Raw genomic sequence first — 22,760 nt, 5'->3', positions numbered from 1 at the left:
TTGAAGTGGTGCAGACTTGCACGTGGATTATTTTATTGCAGCCAAGCGATCACCTCTGTTGGTCATGAGATCTTTAACTCAATTTGTTTGGAGTATTTTGTGGCCTGTTATTGCTACCGTTAATTAACCAAAAAGAGGTCACCAGGAATAATCTTTAATCTTTTCAAATAGTGTTTATTGTAAAATGTTTCAAAAATTTCAAACATAAAAATAGAGAGAGAGAGAAAAAAAGGAAGTGGAAATAACAATAAAACAATATAAAAGGGAACATGGAAAGGGGAAATCCATCCAAAAATATACTTGCTCTTTTTGAAGAAAAAAAAACGGAGAATATCAACATATTAAATATAAACATATGAAAATAATTTAACGTCTAGCAGCAGTTAGTCAATGGCGTGGCTGAAAATCTTAACAAGTGTTTTTTCACATTATCTTCCCATACATTTCAGTGGTACTTGAGTTGATCTAATAGAGAAGAAGGTTTCCTAGAGTCATTTCATACCTTTTGTTTTCCAATATTAAGTATAGAACCCCTTTATTAGAAAGGATAGTGCTTTTTTCGCAGTAGCGAGAAATATAAGATGTAGCAGCTATTGGGATATGTCAATTATAATTTTTTTTTTTTTTGTCAATCTTTCTTTTATTGAGGCATAGGGTTATGGTGATACAGAATAAAGAGAGGGAGACTTGCAGGGGTTACACAGGCTAATATCATCATATCAAGTTACAAAATCTCCAAGAGTTATCCGCCTCATTTTATATTTTTTTAAACAAGCTTAAAACAAACATGTGTGTTATAATGTATTTCTCGGTTATCCTGCTTAATTAACGTGGCGTTGATACATCAATACATATATTGTGTAGAAACAGTCGTTCGGTGAAGACGATTTTAAGCAAGCTAGAAATAGATGCAATACAGCAAATCAAAGCTTTACATACAAGAGTATTATCATGTGGAGCATCTAAAGTAAGTGATTCAGGCTAAAACTGAGCCGTGGAGGCCCAGTTAGTGACAAGTTAAACTGAGACCACAGGATTATGACAGTCGTATAGTTTAGTTATGCTAACAGATAACAGGTAGGCCAGTATATCGCACAAGATGCTACTTAGTGTCTCGCGCAGCTAAGCCTAGGTATGATGTTTAACGGCCTATGGCAGCCAGACCGGGATAGAGGGTTTACACTGGTTTCAGCAGCCTATTAGCAAGTCGGTTCGCCAGTAGGGGTACCGCTCTAGTGGCCTATGGTTTTTGCACCGTATGTTGGCAAGTGACATTAGGATGTATGTGGGTTAGGAGCCTAACAGAATACACCCGCATAGTCGCATTAGTGTGAGCAACAAGCAGCTAAAAAATATCGCTGGGCAGGACTGGTTAAAGGGTATACATGAGACATTGGACATATAGAGGAGACATATATTACATCGCTGAAATATAGGGCAGCATGCATGGTGACTGCCTGGAAAAATAGTGTCCCTTCTGTTACTGCATATTGTCCAGTGGAATATGCCTGCTGTGCTCCGGGGTGTATGGGTTCTGTCCGTTGAACCATGGGTCAAGTGTGGTCAGGCTGTCAGGTAGTCCAAAGCAGCCCATAGATAGGTTCCTGTATGCGGTATCCGGGTTGTGTGGCCCAGAGCATGGGTAAGCTTGTAGGGAGTCCATATGTGGTGGTCGGTGTGTCCGGTCGTCTCGGTTATATCTCGCGCCGGGTGCGCCGTGTAGGATTTCCCGGCGTTGTGACATTGCCAGCACCATGGGTCACCAGCCTTCGGCCTGGGGCCTTCGTAGGCGCTCGCGCCCTTGCGCCATTGATCCCATCAACAGGATCGTGGGCCCCGGGTTCCGGTCTGTCCCCGGGGGATATGGCAGGCTGTAGAGGGGATCCTCTTGGTGAGCGCCCAGCCCAGAAGAGGGGTGTGTGGTCCCACAGGTAGCTCCGTTTCCAGGAGTAGAGTGATGTGATGCGTGTCGGTGAGTTACCGGATTTAGATGTTGCTGTACGGTATATGTCACCACAGGTTTGCAGCTTTGTATTCCATGCTGGGTCCTGTCTGCAGTCTGCCTCAGGGTCTGCCGGTCTGGCCTCGCACACGTGGCCGCCGCCATTTTGACTGCGGATCTCAGGCCTTCTTGGTGGGTAAGTAGAGCCTCCGAGTGTGGTCATAAGGCTTGGACCGGGATCACCCCCCCGGTCCGGTGGGGGGGGAACAGGGCCGGACCTGCCGATGTGCTGTGCGCTTGATCGGCTCCGTCGGGCAGGATAGCGAGGTGGCGGCCGTCCACCTCACTCACCGCCAGGTCGGGTCCCGCTTGGTGCTGCAGGGATCCCGCCTCCGGGGGACTGGAACTCCAAGAGCGAGCCTCACCCCGACTTCGGTAGTCCGCATACAAGGTAGATGGTCGCTGGGTGCCCCATAAATCGCGGGTTGTAGCGTGTATATCACTCGGTCTGCAGGAGCTGCTCTTCCCTGCGACCGCTCGGCTCGGCGGCCCGGCCCCGCCCCATGTCAATTATAATTTTATCAACGTTGTTAGTGGTTTCTGGAAGTTGTTTGAACAAACCTAGTTCTGATGTGAATGCAGCAATAGATGGTACCACCATAAATGTGACACAGAACCTAAATTACCACATTCCCGCCAACATATGTTTGAAACAGCTCTATTCATTCTATGGATCCTATAGGCAATGTTATAATGGTTTTCCAAATGGTTAGCGCTTTGTGTTACACTCTTCCAGACAGTGAGAAAATTAAACCAATCCTGTAGTTCATATTGCATCCCTAAATCTTTTTTCCCAAGCCAACATATATTCTAATTTTTAAATATGGCCTAGAAGTGATATGGGAGTAACAGATGTAGTGGTACGTCGATTTGGATCGAAGAGATATCTTTTTTTTCTAAGTTAGAAATCTCTAACGCTTTAAATCCTCGATCCAAATCAGGTACATTAGAACACTCCTGTAGTTTATTAGAAACCAAATTACATTCAGGGAGAAAAGAATCATCCAAGTTAAATTTTGTCTTTAATTTACCGAATGACTTGAGGGATTTGCCAAAAAAAGAAAACATTGAAATCATGTATACAGAGAGCGTGCCAATAATTTAACTCAAACTGTGATATTGTAAAATAGAGAAATGCATTGCTCTTAACCAACTAGAGGATGGTCATTTAAGAAGTTTGAAAATTCTATTCCACGCCTTGAGGTTAATCTTGTTGTAGGGGACATCTCATAAATTCTAGGATGATTGAATAAGGGGAACCATAATAGCTCTTTAATGGAGTTATCCATCTCGATCTCCAGCTATCTCGGTCTACTAGTATCTAAGTGAAACTTAAAGGCAGAAGCTGCATTAGTAGCATATACATCTATATAGCTCCCGGAGCCTGAAATTGAGTTTTCCTAAGTGCTCTAATTTTCATAAAATATATAATGAAAAGTAGGGACTACTTTTCCTTATGCATAACAGTTACGTTGACAAAACACAACAACGGGTGGAGTTTATGCAATAATGTTTCAGTTGCTAAATTTACCCGCAATTCATTAGTAAACTCAATCCCAAAGAAGGGCAAACAGCAGACATCATGGGCAGAGAAGAACACAATGGCTGCTCCCAGACACGGAAATCTGGCACAAGAAATAAAAGATTATAAATATATAAAGACCACTGGCAAGGGGAATTGTAATCATTTAGATACAGAGAGCATAAGGAAAGGAAAACTGAAAAAAGTGGCTGATTGATTGCTTCAGAGTATTATGAAGAAAGAACACTTCTATTGAAATGTTACTTCATTATGGGAATTGCCACTTCTCTTGAAATTGCAATACTTCTCTTTTCAATCCAGCTCAGTCTAGACACACATTTCACGGAATAAGGAAAAAAAAAAAACCAAACAAACATAAAAACATAACATCAGACCTTATAAGCCCCTATTTGTTAAATGGAGTGAATAAATGAGCATAATATAAAAAAAAAATCCCAGGGCAGGAGATATCAGTTTTGAGCTGGAGAAAGACTTCATAACATAATAATAATAATAATAATAATAATAATAGAGTGATATCTTGAAATGCCCAGCTGAGAGGAGTAGGACGCGAGCATTAAAGAAAGTTGTAAAGAATTGTGAAGACCATAGGCATTACTAGGGTGGAGCTTTGGGGGTTGAAGTCCCAGATTTCAGCCCTGAATCACTACCATTGGCGGAGGGGGCAGGAGAATTTTCAGTTTTTTATTTTAGTTATAATTCCCCATCAGGCATTGCTTCTCAAAGCAGCCACCTATTACAAAGAGAAAGATCAGTAGTTTGATGCTCCTCTAGGCTCCTTAAGGGGAGGTCTTGTACACTCCCAGTGGCAGGGCTTGTTGGGAGACATAACGTTGCTGCACACGCTATTAGCTAGGTAGCATGACAAGATCACAATAAATCAGAGCAGACCGAAAGAAACATTGTGGCACAACAAGAGCCAGGAACGCTCTGAGCCAACGGGGATCTCAAACTTCAGGATGTACAGCAGGTGGCAATCAAGTGAAGCCCAACCAGCTGAATGCACTCCAGGTACACGACAGAAAAACTCAGAGGACACCAAGAATGATATACAGCCTTTGAACTGTACTATTCTCACATGTTAATTTAGGTTTACTTCAAGTGAATCGTTGCCATAGGAGACAGAGTAAACATAAATATCTTGCTCATATCACCTTCAGTTCTCATGTTCTCTATAAACAGACAGAATAAAATTCATGGCTAAATCTGTCTTATAAGTCTCAACACTGCTATTACTAAGCTCAGAGTTAAAATGGGTTAAAATGAGTTCCTGGACAAAGGCAGGGGCGGACTGAGAGCCTTTGGGGCCCCCGGGCAAAATTAGATCCCAGGCCCTTTGAATGCACAAATATATGTGCATTAAATAAATGTTAAAGGATCACTATAGTGTCAGGAAAACAAAGCGGTTTTCCTGACACTATAGTGCCCTAAGGGTGCCCCCACCCTCAGGGTCCCCCTCACGTGGCTAGTCACATCCTCCCTCTCTCTGTTACTAGTCACCCCCTCCCTCACTCTGTCACTAGAGTGAGGGGGTGACTAGTGACAGAGTGAGGGAGGGAGGGGGTGACACAGTGACAGAGGGAGGGATAGGGTGACTAGTGACAGAGGGAGGGGTGGGGTGACTAGTGACAGAGGGAGGGAGGGGTGACTAATGACAGAGGGAGGGGGTAACACAATTACAGAGGGAGGGGGTGACACAATGACAGAGGGAGGGAGGGGGTGACACAGGGAGGGGTGACTAGTGACACAGTGACAGAGGGAGGGTGGGGGTGACACAGGGAGTGATTAGTGACACAGTGACGGAGGGAGGGGTGACTAGTGGCAGTGAGGGAGGTGGTGACACAGTGACGGTTGACTAGTGACAGAGGGAGGGGGTGACTAGTGACAGAGGGAGGGGTGACAGAGAGAAGGGGTGACTAGTTACAGAGGGAGGGGGTGACTAGTGACAGAGGGAGGGGTGACACAGTGACAGAGGGAGGGGTGACTAGTGATAGAGGGAAGGGGTGACTAGTGACAGAGGGAGGGAGGGGTGACAGTGACAGAGAGAGGGGGTGACTAGTGACAGAGGGAGGGCTGACTAGTGACAGAGGGAGGGGTGACTAGTGAGAGAGGGAGGGTGGGGGTGACACAGTGACAGAGGGAGGGGGTGACAGACACATTGACAGAGGGAGGGGGTGACAGTGGGAGGGGGGTGACACATTGACAGAGGGAGGGGGTGACACGTGACAGAGGGAGGGGGGTGACAGTGACAAAGAGAGGTTGGTGACAGTGACAGAGGGAGGGGCGTGACAGAGGGAGGGGGTGACACAGTGACAGAGGGAGGGAGGGGTGACTAGTGACAGAGGGAGGGGGTGACTAGTGACAGAGAAAGGGGGTGAGTAGTGACAGAGTGGGGGGTGACTAGTGATAGAGGGAGGGAGGGGTGACAGTGACAGAGAGAGGGGGTGACAGTATCTTCCCAAACAGGCCCTGTCACTGGAAGTGTACAAGTCCTCCCCTACGTAGTCTAGAGGAGCACTAAAATACAGATATTTCTCTTTATAATAGGTGGCGGCTCTGAGAAGCAATGTCTGATGGGAAATAAAAATGTAATATCCTACTGCCCCCTCCACCAATGGTAGAGATCCGGAGCTAAAATGCCCCACACCCGGTACTTCAACCCCCCCAAGCTCCACCATATCAATGCCTATGGTCTTTACAATTCTTTACAACTTTTTCTGTAATACTTGGTGGCCTGCTCCTCTCAGTTGGATATTTCGAGATATCACTTATTATTATAATATTATGAAGTTTTTCTCCAGCTTAAAGCTAGGATTTTTAATATTATGCTCATGTATTCACTCTTTTTAACATCTATTTAAATTGATGCAGTTTGGTAAATTCTCGGTATGGATTTAAAAGAAAAGTGGTGTAATTTCAAGAGAAGTGACAGTTCCAATAGTGAAGTAGTATTTCAATAGAAGTGATATTTTGTTCAGAATACTAAGAAGCTATCAATTAGCCACGTTCTTTCAGTTTCCAAGGCGTTTCCTTCCCTTATGCTCTCTGTATCTGAATAATTACACTCACCCCTTGCTACTTGTCATTATTTATATATTTATGAACTTTTGTTTCTTGTGCCAGATTTCAATGTCGGGAAGCAGCCATTTTGTTCTCCTCTGCCCATGGATTAATTTTAATATTTGATTTAAACACCCTACCTCTCTTTAGAGAAAAAAAAAACACTTTGTAAAAACTATGGCATAATTTTAGACACCATTTCACAAATCCCCAATATCTTAAAATGGAACAGTTTTTTTTTAATGTGACGCTCTGGGTTTATTTTCAATGCATTGGTCTAGGTTTTAAAACAAACAAAAAAATGCATATATTTTAATGCACTTGGAAAGGTTTTAATAAAAATATGCATTTTGTTTTTAATTTTCTTCCAATTTATCAATAACCTCCCTCATCACATCAGTTAGCTCTGCAGTGAGGCTGATCCGTCGTCATATTGCCCATCACTAGTTTCCTTGGTCATGGTGGGTAGTGTGTAACTAAACCCACTGTGCACCTCCCCCTCCCAAAAAATTTTTTTAGCAAAAAAATATAGAATATTGTGAAATAGTTAATTTGCCCAAACGTTGATTTTCAGTTCCTTACAATATGATGTTAAGTGCAGAAGAATAATAGAATGACAGATTTCATGTCCCTGGCATATTTTAATGGGCAGAAAGCAAAATATATGGCTGGAACAGTGTTAATAAGTTTACAACTAAGCCTATGACAATTCCTCAGATCATTTATGATGAACCTTGGCACAACACATGCTTGGGAACTACATTTACTATTGCCTTGGGCTTGAAGTTGTCTTAGCATTATGGAAGATACATTTCTCAAACAGCTGGCATACCAAGGTCAATAATCAGTGTTCTACATGGATTCAATCAAATGTTAAATTATCTAAAAATTAAAGTCAGGAAATGCCACCAGCAGCTGGTATTACTTAACTTCATTTCTATAGCAAACAAGCATTTAAGACAACGGGATCTTAAACGAGCCCTCTCGGCACCATAACCACTACAGGTCCTTGAAGTGGTGCAGACTTGCACGTGGATTATTTTATTGCAGCCAAGCGATCACCTCTGTTGGTCATGAGATCTTTAACTCAATTTGTTTGGAGTATTTTGTGGCCTGTTATTGCTACCGTTAATTAACCAAAAAGAGGTCACCAGGAATAATCTTTAATCTTTTCAAATAGTGTTTATTGTAAAATGTTTCAAAAATTTCAAACATAAAAATAGAGAGAGAGAGAAAAAAAGGAAGTGGAAATAACAATAAAACAATATAAAAGGGAACATGGAAAGGGGAAATCCATCCAAAAATATACTTGCTCTTTTTGAAGAAAAAAAAACGGAGAATATCAACATATTAAATATAAACATATGAAAATAATTTAACGTCTAGCAGCAGTTAGTCAATGGCGTGGCTGAAAATCTTAACAAGTGTTTTTTCACATTATCTTCCCATACATTTCAGTGGTACTTGAGTTGATCTAATAGAGAAGAAGGTTTCCTAGAGTCATTTCATACCTTTTGTTTTCCAATATTAAGTATAGAACCCCTTTATTAGAAAGGATAGTGCTTTTTTCGCAGTAGCGAGAAATATAAGATGTAGCAGCTATTGGGATATGTCAATTATAATTTTATCAACGTTGTTAGTGGTTTCTGGAAGTTGTTTGAACAAACCTAGTTCTGATGTGAATGCAGCAATAGATGGTACCACCATAAATGTGACACAGAACCTAAATTACCACATTCCCGCCAACATATGTTTGAAACAGCTCTATTCATTCTATGGATCCTATAGGCAATGTTATAATGGTTTTCCAAATGGTTAGCGCTTTGTGTTACACTCTTCCAGACAGTGAGAAAATTAAACCAATCCTGTAGTTCATATTGCATCCCTAAATCTTTTTTCCCAAGCCAACATATATTCTAATTTTTAAATATGGCCTAGAAGTGATATGGGAGTAACAGATGTAGTGGTACGTCGATTTGGATCGAAGAGATATCTTTTTTTTCTAAGTTAGAAATCTCTAACGCTTTAAATCCTCGATCCAAATCAGGTACATTAGAACACTCCTGTAGTTTATTAGAAACCAAATTACATTCAGGGAGAAAAGAATCATCCAAGTTAAATTTTGTCTTTAATTTACCGAATGACTTGAGGGATTTACCAAAAAAAGAAAACATTGAAATCATGTATACAGAGAGCGTGCCAATAATTTAACTCAAACTGTGATATTGTAAAATAGAGAAATGCATTGCTCTTAACCAACTAGAGGATGGTCATTTAAGAAGTTTGAAAATTCTATTCCACGCCTTGAGGTTAATCTTGTTGTAGGGGACATCTCATAAATTCTAGGATGATTGAATAAGGGGAACCATAATAGCTCTTTAATGGAGTTATCCATCTCGATCTCCAGCTATCTCGGTCTACTAGTATCTAAGTGAAACTTAAAGGCAGAAGCTGCATTAGTAGCATATACATCTATATAGCTCCCGGAGCCTGAAATTGAGTTTTCCTAAGTGCTCTAATTTTCATAAAATATATAATGAAAAGTAGGGACTACTTTTCCTTATGCATAACAGTTACGTTGACAAAACACAACAACGGGTGGAGTTTATGCAATAATGTTTCAGTTGCTAAATTTACCCGCAATTCATTAGTAAACTCAATCCCAAAGAAGGGCAAACAGCAGACATCATGGGCAGAGAAGAACACAATGGCTGCTCCCAGACACGGAAATCTGGCACAAGAAATAAAAGATTATAAATATATAAAGACCACTGGCAAGGGGAATTGTAATCATTTAGATACAGAGAGCATAAGGAAAGGAAAACTGAAAAAAGTGGCTGATTGATTGCTTCAGAGTATTATGAAGAAAGAACACTTCTATTGAAATGTTACTTCATTATGGGAATTGCCACTTCTCTTGAAATTGCAATACTTCTCTTTTCAATCCAGCTCAGTCTAGATACACATTACACGGAATAAGGAAAAAAAAAAAAACCAAACAAACATAAAAAAACAACATCAGACCTTATAAGCCCCTATTTGTTAAATGGAGTGAATAAATGAGCATAATATAAAAAAAAAATCCCAGGGCAGGAGATATCAGTTTTGAGCTGGAGAAAGACTTCATAACATAATAATAATAATAATAATAATAATAATAATAATAGAGTGATATCTTGAAATGCCCAGCTGAGAGGAGTAGGACGCGAGCATTAAAGAAAGTTGTAAAGAATTGTGAAGACCATAGGCATTACTAGGGTGGAGCTTTGGGGGTTGAAGTCCCAGATTTCAGCCCTGAATCACTACCATTGGCGGAGGGGGCAGGAGAATTTTCCGTTTTTCATTTTAGTTATAATTCCCCATCAGGCATTGCTTCTCAAAGCAGCCACCTATTACAAAGAGAAAGATCAGTAGTTTGATGCTCCTCTAGGCTCCTTAAGGGGAGGTCTGGTACACTCCCAGTGGCAGGGCTTGTTGGGAGACATAACGTTGCTGCACACGCTATTAGCTAGGTAGCATGACAAGATCACAATCAATCAGAGCAGACCGAAAGAAACATTGTGGCACAACAAGAGCCAGGAACGCTCTGAGCCAACGGGGATCTCAAACTTCAGGATGTACAGCAGGTGGCAATCAAGTGAAGCCCAACCAGCTGAATGCACTCCAGGTACACGACAGAAAAACTCAGAGGACACCAAGAATGATATACAGCCTTTGAACTGTACTATTCTCACATGTTAATTTAGGTTTACTTCAAGTGAATCGTTGCCATAGGAGACAGAGTAAACATAAATATCTTGCTCATATCATCTTCAGTTCTCATGTTCTCTATAAACAGACAGAATAAAATTCATGGCTAAATCTGTCTTATAAGTCTCAACCCTGCTATTACTAAGCTCAGAGTTAAAATGGGTTAAAATGAGTTCCTGGACAAAGGCCATGAAATACTTTAGCAGATGTTTCCACTACGAAACAGCCTTGCCGCCCAAATTGAATGTGTCTAAACAAATGCCCAAAAGTACACATACAATGCAAACTGGTATCTACAAGAGAACGTGCAACAATAAATTACAATCGTTCGAAACATACTGGTCTTGCATTTAGAGAATAACATACTTTTTCAAGCAGATGTGTTCTGCTTATTTTATCTCAAAGTCAAAAGTTAATCCAGAGCAATTTGGGTAATTAAATAATTTTGATGGCAGAATAAAGGATTACAATTTTTTTTTTTAGAATATGACCAGATATCTCGTAGCTTACAGAGAATGCATCTTTTTCTGACCAACTCTTTAGGAACTGAACTTTAGGAACTGAATGTTCATGCAATGCGTTGATATTTGAAGTTTTTTTTTTTTTTTTTTTAAGATTTCATATATTTAGTGGACAATACCTTCGATGATTCACAAGTTATATTGAGAAGCCAGTAATTACATCGTAAGTCACACTGCGGGCACATGATGATTTGTCCTCCAATATTTGGGTCACACACTTCCTTGCTGAAACAAAAATGCAATATTCAGTCTCACTGAGTTAAACTGTGTGAGGTTATATCAGATAACTCTTCAGGTCATCTCCTACCTCCAAGTGCATGTTTCCTGAGATTTGTACCCATACAGGAAACAACAGAGTCCGACGATGGCTGCCAGCAGCAACATACGGGTATAGTAACCAAGCCAAGCAAAGTAGATCCCAACCTTCTCCCCATAATATTTTCTAGATGGAAGAAAAAAAAAAAAAAAGGAAAAAAAAACATAAGAAGGAACAATTCTTGATCGGAGCCCTTTAAGACATAGGTGCCCCTTCCTTTGATTTAAGAGATCAATACCGGATAGAAGACTTGTTTTGGGCCAAACTGTAATTCAGTCAAATTTGGGCCGATTCGGTGATCAGGGCAAAATGTCCTAAATGACACTAAGTGGGTGTGGATGTGGCTCTAACTTGCCCCAAACAGAGCAATAGTTTATTCAAACATAGTTGTTGACAGCTATACTTGAATACTCCCTCAGAGAGCAAATAGTCAGTAAGGTGCACGTAATCCTTATTTATATAATTTTGTTAGGAACATTACATGCATTATGGATTTGCTTCTGTACACAATGAAGTTTTACTGATACAAATGAAGATAGAGAGAACATATTTCTTCCCAACATTGAGAAGACTCTGAATGAAGCAGATTGTAGATTAAAACACCAGCACTTAAACACAATTGTATGTGAAGTACGTATACACTTTTAGAGTGTTCCGGTGGAGTTGCTATGGAAATTAATTGCAAAATACATCTTTTGTTAAAATGGTAAAAATGCTAACTGTGGTCGAATCAAATAAAAAATAAAACATTGAAAATAATCTATAACTTAGGTTAACTACCGTATTTATCGGCGTATAACACGCACCGGCATATAACACGCACCTCATTTTAAAGGGACACTATAGTCACCTGAGCAACTTCAGCTTAATGAGGTTGTTCAGGTGAGTGCTACAGCTACCCGGAGCCTTTTTCTTGTAAGCACTGTATTTTCTGAGAAAATGCAGTGTTTACATTGGAAGCTTAGAAAACCTCTTGTTGCAGTCAATCAGACGGCCACCAGAGGGACTTCCGAGTTCAGAGGCCATAAAAAGGCCTCTCGTCTGATGCATTATGGGTGAATACTTCAGATGGGCTATCAGCACACAAAGCAAAATGACAAAGAGCACTCTGATTGGCCTAAACCCACCAATCAGAGTGTTCTTAGCCTAATTGCAGGGCGGGGCAAGGCTTTATAAGCCTTCCCCCACCCTACGGAGCTCAGTCTGCGCGGAGCCCTCCATGGGTGAACATGGATTGTTTTTTTTGCGCTCGTTTTTTTTTTTTTTATTGCGTCGGTTATTATGGCTTTTTATTTGGCCTTTTTTGGGGCTGAAGAAAGAAGATTTTAGAAGAAAGAAAACATCGAATGGTAAGTTGTTTTTATCTCTTTTTTTTTTTTTTTTTTTTACAGGTTTTTAGTTAATGGTCCCCCCTCATTATTTTTAGGGTGAGGGGGGTAGGTAGGGAGATATTTTTTTTTTGGGGGGAAGGGTTAACTAGGGTCCCCCCCCTTTGTATTTAGGGCCCCCACCCACCGCTCAGGGGTGGGGGCCGGGGGGGGACAATAGGTCCCCCCCTTATTGTTAATTTTAGGGCCCCCACCCGCCGCTCAGGGGTGGGGGCCGGGGGGGGGGACCTAATAAGGGGGGGAACCTATTGTCCCCCCCGGCCCCCACCCCTGAGCGGCGGGTGGGGGCCCTAAAATTATCAATAAGGGGGGGGACCTACTGCCCCCCCGGCCCCCACCCCTGAGCGGCGGGTGGGGGCCCTAAAATTATCAATAAGGGGGGGGGGACCTACTGTCCCCCCCCCGGCCCCCACCCGCCGCTCAGGGGTGGGGGCCGGGGGGGCAGTAGGTCCCCCCCCCTTATTGATAATTTTAGGGCCCCCACCCGCCGCTCAGGGGTGGGGGCCGGGGGGGCAGTAGGTCCCCCCCCTTATTGATAATTTTAGGGCCCCCACCCGCCGCTCAGGGGTGGGGGCCGGGGGGGACAATAGGTTCCCCCCCTTATTAGGTCCCCCCCCCCGGCCCCCACCCCTGAGCGGCGGGTGGGGGCCCTAAAATTATCAATAAGGGGGGGGGGACCTACTGTCCCCCCCCCGGCCCCCACCCGCCGCTCAGGGGTGGGGGCCGGGGGGGCAGTAGGTCCCCCCCCCTTATTGATAATTTTAGGGCCCCCACCCGCCGCTCAGGGGTGGGGGCCGGGGGGGACAATAGGTTCCCCCCCTTATTGATAATTTTAGGGCACCCACCCACCGCTCAGGGGTGGGGGCCGGGGGGGGTCAGTGGGTCCCCCCCCTTATTGATAATTTTAGGGCCCCCACCCGCCGCTCAGGGGTGGGGGCCGGGGGGGACAATAGGTCCCCCCCCTTATTGATCATTTTAGGGCCCCCACCCACCGCTCAGGGGTGGGGGCCGGGGGGGGGTCAGTAGGTCCCCCCCCCTTATTGATAATTTTAGGGCCCCCACCCGCCGCTCAGGGTGGGGGCCAGGGGGGGGACAGTAGGCCCCCCCCTTATTGATAATTTTAGAAAGCGAGCTGAGCTGTCAGTCAGACAGCTCAGCTCGCGAATGCGCCTTCCGCGCACATGCGCGGTAAAGCGCTGAGGTTCTTCATAGGGCGGCTGTCAATGCCGCTCTATGAAGTACGCGATTGGTGCAGCGCGAAGCCGCGCATGCGCACCACATCGCGATGACGCTTCTCTGTGAGAAGCGTCCTATTGGGCCCCGCGATTTCGTCATTTTGACGAAAAAGGGGGCGCGGCATGGCTGGGAGCTCGGCGCTGGAACGGAGGTAAGTTTTTAATATAAAACCACCTCAAAAATTATTTTAAATAAATGAAAGTACATAAAAAAGCAAGAAGGAAGGTTGGGGGACCTCTCTTTCTTGCTTTTATATGGTGACTATAAAGTCCCTTTAAGAAGGAAATTTCAGGGAAAAAAACTTACATTTCAAATAAAGAACTTTGAAGCAAAATAAGGGTAGCTCAGAACTTTTTTCTATTAATATTATTAACACTTATAAGGTAAATAACGTAAAATGACAGTAAAAGCAACTGTTTTAACAAAGAAACTTGGATATTATATGTTTTTACAAAAGTTTACTCAGAAATCGCTGCTATCTGGGAAACAAAGAAACTCTTCATCTTCACTGCTATCTTCAATATCTTTGAACTGAACACTGCTGCTTTCACTGCTACTGTCTTCATAAATCAGCTCGTCTTCTTCACCATCCAAAGCATTGCTTATGCCACATTTCTTATTTATTTTATTTATTATTGCCATTTATATAGCGCCAACAGATTCCGTAGCGCTTTACAATATTATGAGAGGGGGATTTAACTATAAATAGGACAATTACAAATAAACTTACAGGAACAATAGGTTGAAGAGGACCCTGCTCAAACGAGCTTACATTCTATAGGAGGTGGGGTGTAAAACACATTAGGACAGGAATTTACAATCAAATAAGGTGGGCTGCCCTTTAGGAGAGGGCAAGAGACAGGTATGTGAGGTAAGGGTTAGTCTTGGAGGCCATAAGCTTTCCTAAAGAGATGGGTTTTAAGGCACTTCTTAAAAGATGCAAGACTAGGGGAGAGTCTGATGGCGGTAGGCAGGCTATTCCATAGGAAGGGAGCCGCCCGCGAGAAGTCCTGCAAGCGCGAGTTGGCCGTACGAGTGCGGACAACGGACAGGAGGTGGTCACGGGCAGAACGGAGAGACCGAGAAGGGACATACCTATGGATCTGTGAGGAGATATAAGAGGGGCTAGAGTTGTTCAGTGCTTTATAGGTGTGAGTTAGTACCTTGAATTGACTCCTATAGCATACAGGAAGCCAATGTAAGGACTGGCAGAGGGGTGAGGTGTGAGAGAAACGACTAGAGAGGAAAATCAATCTAGCAGCAGCATTCATTACGGATTGTAAGGGTGCAGTACGGCTATTGGGGAGACCAATCAGGAGAGGGTTACAATAATCCATGCGGGAAATTACTAGAGCATGGACAAGCTCCTTGGTAGTATCTGGTGCAAGAAAGGGGCGGATGTGGGCTATGTTTTTAAGATGGAATCTACAGGATTTGGCAACATGCTGGATGTGAGGCTCAAAGGTGAGACCAGAGTCAAGTATGACGCCAAGACAGCGCGCTTGCAAGGATGGACTGATGTTGGTACCACAAACTTGAAGGGAGAGCGAAAGAGGAGGATCAGTGTTAGGAGGAGGGAAGACAAGGAGCTCAGTTTTTGAGAGATTGAGTTTCAGAAAGCGGGAGGACATCCAGTCAGAGATGGAAGAAAGGCAAACAGTGACACGTTGCAGGACGGCAGGGGAGAGGTCCGGGGAGGAGAGATATAGCTGGGTGTCATCAGCGTACAGGTGGTAGTGAAATCCAAAAGAGGTAATAAGTTTGCCAAGAGAGGCAGTATAAAGAGAAAATAGAAGGGGACCAAGGACGGAGCCTTGGGGAATTCCAACCGAGACAGGGCAAGGGGAGGAGGTATCATTAGAAAAGGAGACACTGAATGAGCGTTGGGAGAGATAAGAGGAAAACCATGAGAGGACAGAGTCACAGAGACCAAGCGATTGAAGAGTTTGAAGAAGGAGAGCATGATCAACGGTGTCAAAGGCCGCTGAGAGGTCAAGAAGAATTAGTATGGAGTAGTGGCCTTTGGATTTAGCTGCGATTAGGTCGTTAGTAACTTTGATAAGGGCAGTCTCTGTAGAGTGGAGAGGGCGGAAGCCAGATTGAAGAGGGTCAAGGAGAGAGTTGGAATTGAGGAAATGAGACACACGGGTAAAGACAAGTCTTTCCAGAAGCTTTGAGGAAAAAGGGAGCAGGGATATGGGACGGTAGTTAGAGGGGGTGGATGGGTCGAGGGATGGTTTTTTTAGTATAGGTACTACAGTGGCATGTTTAAGGTCAGCAGGGACGATGCCAGAGGAGAGCGAGCAGTTGAAGATGTGTGTTAGAGAAGGCACGAGACAAGTGGAGAGAGATCTAATAAGGTGAGATGGGACAGGATCGAGCGGGCAAGTGGTGGGGCGAGAGGAGCAAAGAAGAGCAGCCACCTCTTGGTCAGTAGCTGGGGAGAATGTCTGAAGTGTAGGAAAGGCATGATCTATGTGTGATTGAGAAACAGAAAGGCAAGGAGGGGAGAATTCTTTCCTTAGCTGTTCAATCTTGTCAGTGAAGTAACATGCAAAGTTATCAGCAGTAAGGTTAGTTTTGGGGGTGGCCACAGCAGGGCGAAGAAGAGAATTAAAGGTGTGAAAGAGACGCCTGGGGTTGCGGGAACATGAACTAATGAGAGTGGAAAAATAGGACTGTTTGGCAAGGGCAAGGGCTGCACTGTATGAACACAATATGAATCTATAATGGAGAAAGTCTGATTGTGTACGAGACTTCCTCCAGGAGCGTTCAGCACAACGGGAGCATCTTTGCAGGTAGCGCGTTGATTTAGTATGCCATGGTTGGGGGCGGGTCCTCCTCGAGGTGCTTGTTTGGAGTGGCGCTGCAGTGTTCAAGGCAGATGTAAGAGTAGAGTTATATATGGAGATGGCCCGTGAAGGACAGGAGAGGGAAGGGATGGACAGCAGTTGTGAATCAATGTCAGCTGACAACTGTTGGAGATCAAGAGAATTAAGGTCCCTCCTGAGTTGAGGGGGGTTAGGCTGAGGTTTTTGGGTGAGGGGGTATGTGAGAGCAAATGATAAGAGGTGGTGATCAGAGAGTGGATATGGAGTGTTGCAGATATTAGATACTGTACATGCATAAGTGAAGATTAGGTCAAGGGTATTGCCAGCTACATGGGTGGGAGAATCTGCCCACTGCGATAGCCCGAGGGAGGAAGTCATGGAAAGTAGTTTGGTGGCTGCAGAGGTCAAAGGTGGGTTTATAGGAATATTGAAGTCCCCGAGAATTAGGGATGGAATGTTAGAAGAGAGGAAATAGGGTAGCCAGGCAGCAAAGTGGTCAAGGAAGAGAAGAGGGGAACCAGGGGGGCGGTAAATAACAGCAATGTTAGCAGAGAAGGGTTTGAAAAGGCGAATTGAGTGTATTTCAAATGATGGGAAAGATAGAGAAGGGGGGGGTGGGAAGAGGTTTAAAAGAGCAGTGAGGGGAGAGGAGAAACCCAACACCACCACCTTTACATTCAGAGTTTCTTGGGTTGTGGGTAAGTTGGAGACCACCGAAGGACAAAGATGCAGGGGTGGCAGTGTCAGAGGGGGAGAGCCAGGTTTCTGTTATGGCTAGTAAATCTATAGAACGAGAGATGAAGAAGTCATGGACAGCAGTGGATTTAGTTATATTGCAAACGGAGCGTGCGTTCCAGAGGGCAGTATTGAAGGAGGATTTAGAGGAACATGAGATGGGTATGAGATTAGTGTGGATCCTTGGGTTAGTATGTGCTGAGTTTGTTGCGAGGGGGCCGGGGTTAGGAGAGACATCACCAGCAGCTAGGAGCAGAAGGATAGAAAGGAAGTGAAGGTGGGAGTAGGATTTGAAAGTTTTGTAGGAAGGTATGTATGTAGAGGATTTGGGAGGAGTTGGTGGAGATAGGCTGGAAAGGTATGTGTAGAGTGCATGGGATGAATAGAGAGGGGAGGGGAGTAAGGTGGAAGTAATAATTATGGTGTTGCTAGGGACAGGTGAGTGAAAGGATAGGGATATTTTAGTGATGAGAGAAGTTAGTGTTAAAGTGAAAAATAGAAGGGAGAACATTAGAAAAAGTGTATTATATAGATATGTAGATCATATATACAAACACACAAATATCAATGAGTGATTAAACCAATGTAAGGATGCAGTGTGTTAAATAAATTCAGGTGAGGAGAGGTTTAGTGATTTGATTGGTGTGTTAAGGAAACCAGCTGATGTGCACTATCTATAAGTAAGTTGTCGACCATGGGGTGGGATGGTGTGGGGAGGGGTGGGATTTGATAATAATATCTTCTTTAACTGCGTCCCACGAAGTCTTTATCTACTGACACACTTTTGAAATGCCAGGTATTTTCATTCTCCCAGAACTTGTACTTTCATATTGGCTTTCATCACACATGTATTTATTCCATTCTTCACGCATGAAGGCTTTGAAGGGCTTGTTAATGGAAACATCCAATGGCTGCAATTGGGATGTATGTCCTCCTGGAATGACTGCTACTTCTGTTTTGCACATTTGAAATTCTTTCTTTGTTGGTTCTGTAAGATGAGATCTGAATGAGTCCAGTACTAACAAGGATGGCTTCTTTAACATAGCACCTGGGCGCTTCTCCCACACATTTCTGATCCAAAGCCTCATGCCTTCTTCGTCCATCCAACCTTTTGGATGAACATGCACCTGTATGCCACTTGGAATCTTCTCCTTAGGAAAAGTTTTCCTTTTAAAAATGACCAATGGTGGCAGCTTGTTTCCGTCTGCAGTGACAGCAAGGACCACAGTATAACGATTTTTTCATGCCCTGAAGTTTTAATTGTTTCTGTCTTGGCACCTTTTGCTTCAACAGTTTTATTTGAAGGAACATCAAAAGTGAGTGGTACTTCGTCCATGTGGCCGATTTGACCAATTTCAAAATTTTGTCTCTTCCTTTGTTTGATAATAAATGTATGAACATGTATTATCTTCTCTTCATAATCTTCTGGCATACGCTGGGCAAGCCTGGTTCTTGTTCGCATCCGAAGCTCATGCCTCTTCATAAATATTTGGCACCATGATGCTGTCCCTTTGAAATCTTGTATTTGCAACTCTTTGCTGATTTTCACTGCTTGAATGATGATCATTTTTGTTGATAATGCAATGCCCGCTTTTCTATGATTAAGTACAAATTCCTTCACCCGTTCTTCTAATTTTGGCCATTTAGCAATACCGCTGCGAAAATTGCATTTTGTTTTTGATAATGTCGAGTTTTTCTTCCATCTTACGCCACTCTCGTATTGTGCATTCTGTTGGTGGCTCTCCAAAATGCCTTGCTGCAGCCTTATTTTATGTTGCTTGGCATATTCCACAACCTTTAACTTGAAACCAGCTGTATATGCTGCACGCTTTTGCTTTGATTCCAATAGGGATACCGTAGTAGGGAAATACCGGTACCGTAAGTACGTAATGAATGCACGTATGATAGTGCAGAGTTCAGCGTCGGAATGTCAGGATGAGTCACACCGCAGTGGTATACTTTTTACCTAAGTTTAAATTAAAAAAGAGTAAGGTAGTATCAGGGGTGTGTAAATTTACCGGTACTCTTGTTATATCTGTGTGTTGTAGGATGGCTGTGTGTAGTGTGTGTTGTAGGATGGCTTTGTTAGCATGTGTTTGTATGGTATGGTAAACTTAAGGATGGGCTCGGACGTATTCAGATTGAGCCCCCCAGGAAGCCAATCATAGGTAGTGAGGCATTTCCCAAAACAGTTTGTATGGCTGAATTTGCACCGCATCCGCACTAAACACGCACATGACCCTTTTTTATCCGCAGCAGAATCGGATCGCATAGTGGTTCACACTAGTGCGATCCGATTCTGTGCAAATTTGCAGATCGCGCTGCGATATGCGATCTCAACTGAGGGTGTCGTTAACTTTTAATTGACATCCCCTGCGTATCGCATATGGCAGTGTGAACTGCCAGAGGTGCGGATGCGATGCGGGAACAAGCTGCATATTCGCAGCATTCCCGCATCGCACAAGTGTGAACCGGCACTTAAGGTCCATGCACACTGATGCCTTTGCAGGGAGGGAGGCCTGTCAAGGAATGGGAGCTAAAAGACTCACACTAGCTGACAGGCCCCCCAAAGGCAGCAGTGTGCACTGATTTTAAAGTGACCAGATTATCAAAAGAAGTCTGCCAGGAAGGAGCAAAGAAACACTGCCTGGTAGGGAGACAGACACTAGCCATCAGCAGTGTTTCTTTGCTCCCCCCCTGGCAGACTTATTTTAATACTCTGGTACCCTTTAAAATCAATGCACACTGCAGGGAGGGGGGTCAGCAAGTGTATGTAGTAGTATGTAGTAGTCTCTTGCTCCCCCTTGCTCTGTCAGGCAGTGTCTAATCTTTGTGTGCAATATCGTACTTGTCACATTCTTGAAATTCCTTAAATGCCATTCCCTAAATGCCTGCACCTCAGTGAAACTCTCGCCGAGTAACTCTCGCGAGCAATGCAGAGCTGTTGCCGTGGTTACGCTCCGACGGCCGCGAGATTTACTGGTGTGACGTATCCCCTCTAGCAGGAAGGCTGCACTGGCGGTGCAATGTGCGCCGATGACATCCATTTGCGCCGCTATGCGGTATGTACTATGGGTTCCTAATATTATATCGGCGTATAACACGCACACATCATTTGCCCCCATTTTTCAGGGAGAAAAAGTGCGTTTTATACGCCGATAAATACGGTATTTTTCATTTTTATGTATAACAGGGACCAAGCACTACAAGTAAATATGTATTGTGCATTCAGACACCCAACGCTATAATAAATGAATAATATAAAGAATATATTGTATTTGACTTTATTTTAAAGATTTAACAAATAATATCATGCAGTTTGGATAATGCAAAGCCAGGGCAAACGTTACAAATTAGGTGGAGAAATAGAAAGATCATTTAATCTTTATCTTATCTTTCTAATTTCTCTATGCTACAATTGACATGGAACTAAAATTGATTAACCCCTTAAGGACCAAACTTCTGGAATAAAAGAGAATCATGACATGTCACACATGTCATGTGTCCTTAAGGGGTTAAAGGAACACTATAGTCACCTGAATTACTTTAGCTAAATAAAGCAGTTTTAGTGTATAGATCATTCCCCTGCAATTTCACTGCTCAATTCACTGTCATTTAGGAGTTAAATCACTTTGTTTCTGTTTATGCAGCCCTAGCCACACCTCCCCTGGCTATGATTGACAGAGCCTGCATGAAAAAAAAAACTGGTTTCACTTTCAACCAGATGTAATTTACCTTAAATAATTGTATCTCAATCTCTAAATTGAACTTTAATCACATACAGGAGGCTCTTGCAGGGTCTAGCAAGCTATTAACATAGCAGGGGATAAGAAAATCTTAATTAAACAGAACTTGCAATAAAGAAAGCCTAAATAGGGCTCTCTTTACAGGAAGTGTTTATGGAAGGCTGTGCAAGTCACATGCAGGGAGGTGTGACTAGGGTTCATAAACAAAGGGATTTAACTCCTAAATGGCAGAGGATTGAACAGTGAGGCTGCAGGGGCATGTTCTATACACCAAAACTGCTTCATTAAGCTAAAGTTGTTCAGGTGACTATAGTGTCCCTTTAAGGTGGCGTGGATTTCTATGTTTAAAGGTCTTTTACAGGGTTTACAAAAATACACATTTGTTAACTGTAGGGATAAGCAAACATAGTTTTAAACAACCCATGACGTGACAGTATCCCTTAAATAATTCTTAATAACTGCTTTCCAACAACAGCTTGATTTCTCTGTGGACTCCTAGTAATATCAATGACGCAATAGAATTTATAACAAAAAATGCATTCAGGCGTACCTTACAAGATCCAGTGGCTGTAACTTAAAAAAGCTGAAGGGGTGTGCCCATTCCCTGAACAGCAGATAACGCTCATTGGGACATTTTTCATCTGAAGATTTTACATTAAACTTACACTGCGAAAATGAACAATGAAAGAAGTGTTAAAGGACATGGTTTTCATTTCCAGTGTTACATAAACCGTAAGCACAACATCTGTCCAAAGAGTAGGAGAGCCAAGAACGGGTTATAAACTTGCTTTGTCAGTGAAATCGATGCATGGTTTCACATACTGCAAATCACTTTTTAAGGGGAAAAAGGCGATCATATTTTATATTTATATAAAAATAAAAAAAATAAAAAATACACGGACTTCTTATCAAAGAAAAGCAGGTGCTATTCTGGGTGCAAAGTGATAAATGTTAAACTACAATTGTTTGTTTCCATGGTGATTGACATTTATTTAGTGCTTTGCTCATTTCCTGCGCAGGATTTTGTGGCTATACAGGCAAAGGTTCATTTTGCATCTCCCATAAAATACATCTTTGCCTGTGTGGAGCTGTGTGACTCTTGACCCGCCTATTACACTTCCTTTTGCCCCCTTATTTAAAGGGAATCTCCAGTGCCAGGAAAACGATCCGTTTTCCTGGCACTGGAGGGTCCCTCGCCCTCCCACCCCCCAATCCCCGGTTACTGAAGGGGTGAAAACCCTTTCAGTCACTTACCTGAGGCGGCGGTGATGTCCCTCGCTGCTGTCTCCTCCTCCGCGACGCTCCACCTCTCCACTGCATCGGCCGGTGGGCGAGACTGAGGAGACCACCGGTCGAGGAGACCTAATGCGCATACGCGACAATGCCGCGCATGCGCATTAGCGCACCCCATAGGAAAGCATTGAAAAATAATTTCAATGCTTTCCTATGGGGAAATGAGTGACGCTGGAGGTCCTCACACAGCGCGAGGACGTCCAGCGACGCTCTAGCACAGGTTTCCTGTGCTATAGACCAGGAAGTGACCTCTAGTGGCTGTCTAGTAGACAGCCACTAGAGGTGGAGTTAACCCTGCAAGGTAATTATTGCAGTTTATAGAAAACTGCAATAATTACA

General features: G+C 43.3%; 1 protein-coding gene across 1 annotated transcript in view; it reads right to left on the bottom strand.

Moving 5' to 3' along the window:
* The window catches only part of ANO6 (anoctamin 6), a 116,685-nt gene that overhangs the window by 38,750 nt on the left and 55,175 nt on the right, over positions 1–22,760 (bottom strand). Inside the window, exons 7-9 of the mRNA XM_063446946.1 lie at positions 21,679–21,794; positions 11,184–11,318; positions 10,996–11,101 (exon numbers count right to left, since the gene is read on the bottom strand). Of these exons, the coding sequence (XP_063303016.1) occupies positions 10,996–11,101; positions 11,184–11,318; positions 21,679–21,794 (357 nt within the window). The remainder of the gene's footprint in view (positions 1–10,995; positions 11,102–11,183; positions 11,319–21,678; positions 21,795–22,760) is intronic.

This window comes from Pelobates fuscus, chromosome 3 (assembly GCF_036172605.1).
Source record: "Pelobates fuscus isolate aPelFus1 chromosome 3, aPelFus1.pri, whole genome shotgun sequence".
Classification (NCBI taxonomy): domain Eukaryota; kingdom Metazoa; phylum Chordata; class Amphibia; order Anura; family Pelobatidae; genus Pelobates; species Pelobates fuscus.
Note: the sequence above shows the minus strand (reverse complement) of the source record. Positions and strands in the feature narration are given on the sequence as shown.